Source organism: Bubalus bubalis, chromosome 20 (assembly GCF_019923935.1).
Source record: "Bubalus bubalis isolate 160015118507 breed Murrah chromosome 20, NDDB_SH_1, whole genome shotgun sequence".
Classification (NCBI taxonomy): Eukaryota; Metazoa; Chordata; class Mammalia; order Artiodactyla; family Bovidae; genus Bubalus; species Bubalus bubalis.
Window position 1 is genome coordinate 29,927,337 of NC_059176.1, and position 3,492 is coordinate 29,930,828.

General features: G+C 38.7%; 1 protein-coding gene across 1 annotated transcript; it reads right to left on the reverse strand.

Moving 5' to 3' along the window:
* Nucleotides 1–214: 214 nt before the first annotated feature.
* Nucleotides 215–1,418, reverse strand: LOC102396998 (nucleosome assembly protein 1-like 1). The gene has a single exon (XM_006063758.4). The coding sequence runs from the start codon at nucleotides 1,362–1,364 to the stop codon at nucleotides 381–383; it is 984 nt and encodes a 327-aa protein (XP_006063820.2). The 5' UTR covers nucleotides 1,365–1,418; the 3' UTR covers nucleotides 215–380.
* Nucleotides 1,419–3,492: the final 2,074 nt, after the last annotated feature.

Below are 3,492 nucleotides of genomic sequence, written 5' to 3' on the forward strand. Positions count from 1 at the left end.
TTCACTTTCATGCATTGGAGAAGGAAATGGCAACCCACTCCAGTGTTCTTGCCTGGAGAATCCCAGGGATGGGGGACCCTGGTGGGCTGCCGTCTATGGGGTCGCACAGAGTCGGACACGACTGAAGCAGCTTAGCAGCAAGCATTGATTTTTGCAGTATCAATTCTAAAAGATGTAAAATACCACATGAAAATCATTTCCCTTTTTCTTTTTTTTTTTAATTATATGACATTTTTATTTTAGGATGCAAAAACAAAAATGAGAAAACAAACAACAAAAAACTTTTAATAGGCTTGTCAAATGATGTAAATTCATCCTTTCCATGGAAGCAGAAGGTAGATCAGTGCAGGTTATCCTCAGGCCTCATACATCCTGCTTCACTACTGCTTGCACTCTGCTGGGTTTTGATCCTTCTTTGGGTCATAGTCTGGATCATTTTCCTCATCTCCTTCTTTTTCCCCTTCCTCATCCGCTTCTTCACCTTCTTCATCATAATCATCGTCATCATCTTCAATAGCTTCTCCAGTAAAGCATAACACTGATCTTGGGATTATATGCGCATGTAAAAAGTGACCAATTTCAAAGTCTGCAGTGAGGATAGCTTCAGAATCATCATCCAGATCTCCACTCTCAGGAACTTTGGGAGGGGCAAAAAAATTAAAGAAAGAGTCATTAGAAACTGTTTTGGCCACAGTACGAACTGTCCCATGTCCCTTGTGTTTCTGCTTCTTCTTAATCATTTTCAAAGTGACATTCTTCCCTTTTTTCCAATCTATCTGGCACCCTGTACAACCCATAATTTCTGGTCCATCAAAAGAAAAGGCATCAGAATCATCTGGTTCTGACCTCATCCTATATGTCTTTGTCAACACTTCATTTGTGATATATTCATTGGGTTCAAAGTTAAATTCTAAGACAAAACTCATAGGTTGACCAGCATCTGAGAACTTCACTTTAATATCTTTCAAGTGCTTCAGAATAGGCTCATCATGTTCCTGAACCATATCACTGAGCAAGTCAACATTCTTAAAAACGGTCAACCAAAACTCAGGAATTCCCTTGGGATCTTCTTTTTCTTCATCCTTTTTCTCATCTTCAATCTTGGCCTTTTCTTTTAGCTCCTCCGAAATTTCATCTTCCTCATCTGGTTTCCATTCACACTCTTCTTCTGTAGGTTCATAAATGGCATTAATGATCTCAAATCGTTTATCAAACAGAGGCTGATAAAGAACAGCATACTTTCTTTCAAGATCATGAACTTCCTCATAGAATTTGGTTTCTATCTGTGCACATTTAACTTGAAGGTTTTTGAGAGCATTCACTCGTCTTTTAACTACCCTAGGCAAGTTGTCGATGTGCGCCATATTGTACAAATGCCAAATATCGGTGGCGAGGGCGGGGAGCCGAGCGGCGGAGCTGCGCAGGCAGTGACTCAGAGCTGCGGCGGGAGGAGCAGCAGGCGGCACCGTGAGCAGATGGCACTAAAAGAGCTGTTTCCCTTTTTCATATTTTATTTAAAGCACTTTTTAAATCCTGAAAAGTATTGATTCCCTCAGGGATAAGCTTTTATCCAATTTATAATTACAGTAATAATTAAGATTGATATCAAACCCAGCAAAATTAATTTTCTTAAAAAGAGTCTATTATTCTATTCAGTAGGTTGTCTTGTTTCATCGATGGTTAACTTTGCTATGTGAAAGCTTTTAAGTTTAATTAGGTCCCATTTGTTTATTTTTGCTTTTATTTCCTTTGCTTTTGGAGAAGAGATCCAAAAAAAAAAAAAAATTGCTTTAATTTAGGTCAAGGATTGTCCTGCTTTTTTTTCCCCCTAATTTTATAGGATCCAGTCTTACCTTTAGATCTTTAATCCATTTTGAGTTTATTTTTGTATATTTTTATTAGATCATGTTCTAATTTCATTCTTTTGTATATAGCTGTCCAGTTTTCCCAGCACCGCTTATTGAAGGGACTATCTTTTCTCCATTCTATATTCTTGCCTCCTTTATTATAGATAAATTAACCACAAGTATCACACTGTTTGGTGACCCTAGCTTTGCAGTACAATTTGACAACAGGGAGCATGATTCCTCCAGCTTCTGATATTTGCAAATGATATGATTGATAAGGGATTAATATCCAACATATATAAATAGCTCATACAACTCAACATCAGAAAACTAAACAAGCTGATTTACAGTGGATAGAAGAACTCAATAGACATTTTCCCAAAGAGGAAATGCTGGTAGCCAACAGCCACATGAACAGATCAAGAACTCAGCATCGCTAATCATCAGGGAAGTGCAAATCAAACCCTCACCCTGGTCAAAATGGCAATCACGAAAAAAACACAAATAACAAACGCTGGCAAGGATGTAAAGCAAAGGGAACCCTCTGGCACACTGTTGTGCGTGTGTGCTCAGTAGCAGCAGTTGTATCCAACTCTTCACAGCCCCATGAACTGTAGCCCGCCAGGCTCCTCTGTCCATGGGATTCTCCAGGCGAGAATACTGGAGTGGGTTGCCATGCCCTCCTCCAGGGGATCTTCCCAAGCCAGGGATCTCTTATGTCTTCTGCATTGGCAGACGGGTTATTCACAAGGAGCGCCACCTGGGAAGTCCCATACACTATTGGTGGAAATATAAATTGGTGCAGCCACTGTAGAAAGCAGTATGGAGAGTTCTCAAAAAACCTAAAAATGGAACCACCATATGACCCAGTAATTCCACTCCTTGGTGTGTATGTAGGGGAGGAAAACCCCACTAATTCGAAAGGATCCATGCACCCCAGAGCTCCTAGCAGCATTATTTTCAATTGCCTTGGTGTGAAATCAACCTAAGCATTCATGGACAGATGAACGGATAAAGAAGATGTGGTATGGAGTGGAATATATATAAAGGAATTCTACTCAGTGATAAAAAGAATGAAATTCTGCCGTCTGCAGCACCATGGATGGACTTGGAGGAAGAGAGCTACTGTATGATGTCACTTATATGTGGTTTCTAAAAAATACAACAAGCTAGTGAATAAGGAAAAAAAAAAAAGAAGCAGACTCACAGATACAGAGTACAAACTGGAATTACCAATGGGGAGAGAAATGGAAGACAGGCAATATGGAGGTAGGGGAAAACAGAGTTATTACGGGATTACATTAAATCATGTGTGTGAAACCTTTGAAAATTGTTAAGCACTGTAGAATTTAAAGAGTCTCTCATTCAACTAAAAAAAGAGAAAAATTAAAGAGTCTATTATCCTAATTATCTGTGAATTGTTAAGTTCAGGGTTATATTATCTTATTAAGTAATTTCATATTTTTCCTTGACATTTTTCAGTAACATGGTCCCCTCCCACACTTTTCTGATGAAATTAAAAAGGTCAAACATCAGAAAGAGAGGCTATTGTATTGTATGTCTAGTGGTCCAAGAAGAGACCTTTGTTTTTTGGCTCTGTATGTATACATGAAATATATTCATTCTATCCTAACGAATTATATGT

What these genes read in the sequence shown, in the direction of transcription:
- LOC102396998 (XM_006063758.4), bottom strand. Translation starts at nt 1,364, where the DNA reads ATGGCGCACATCGACAACTTGCCTAGGGTAGTTAAAAGACGAGTGAAT.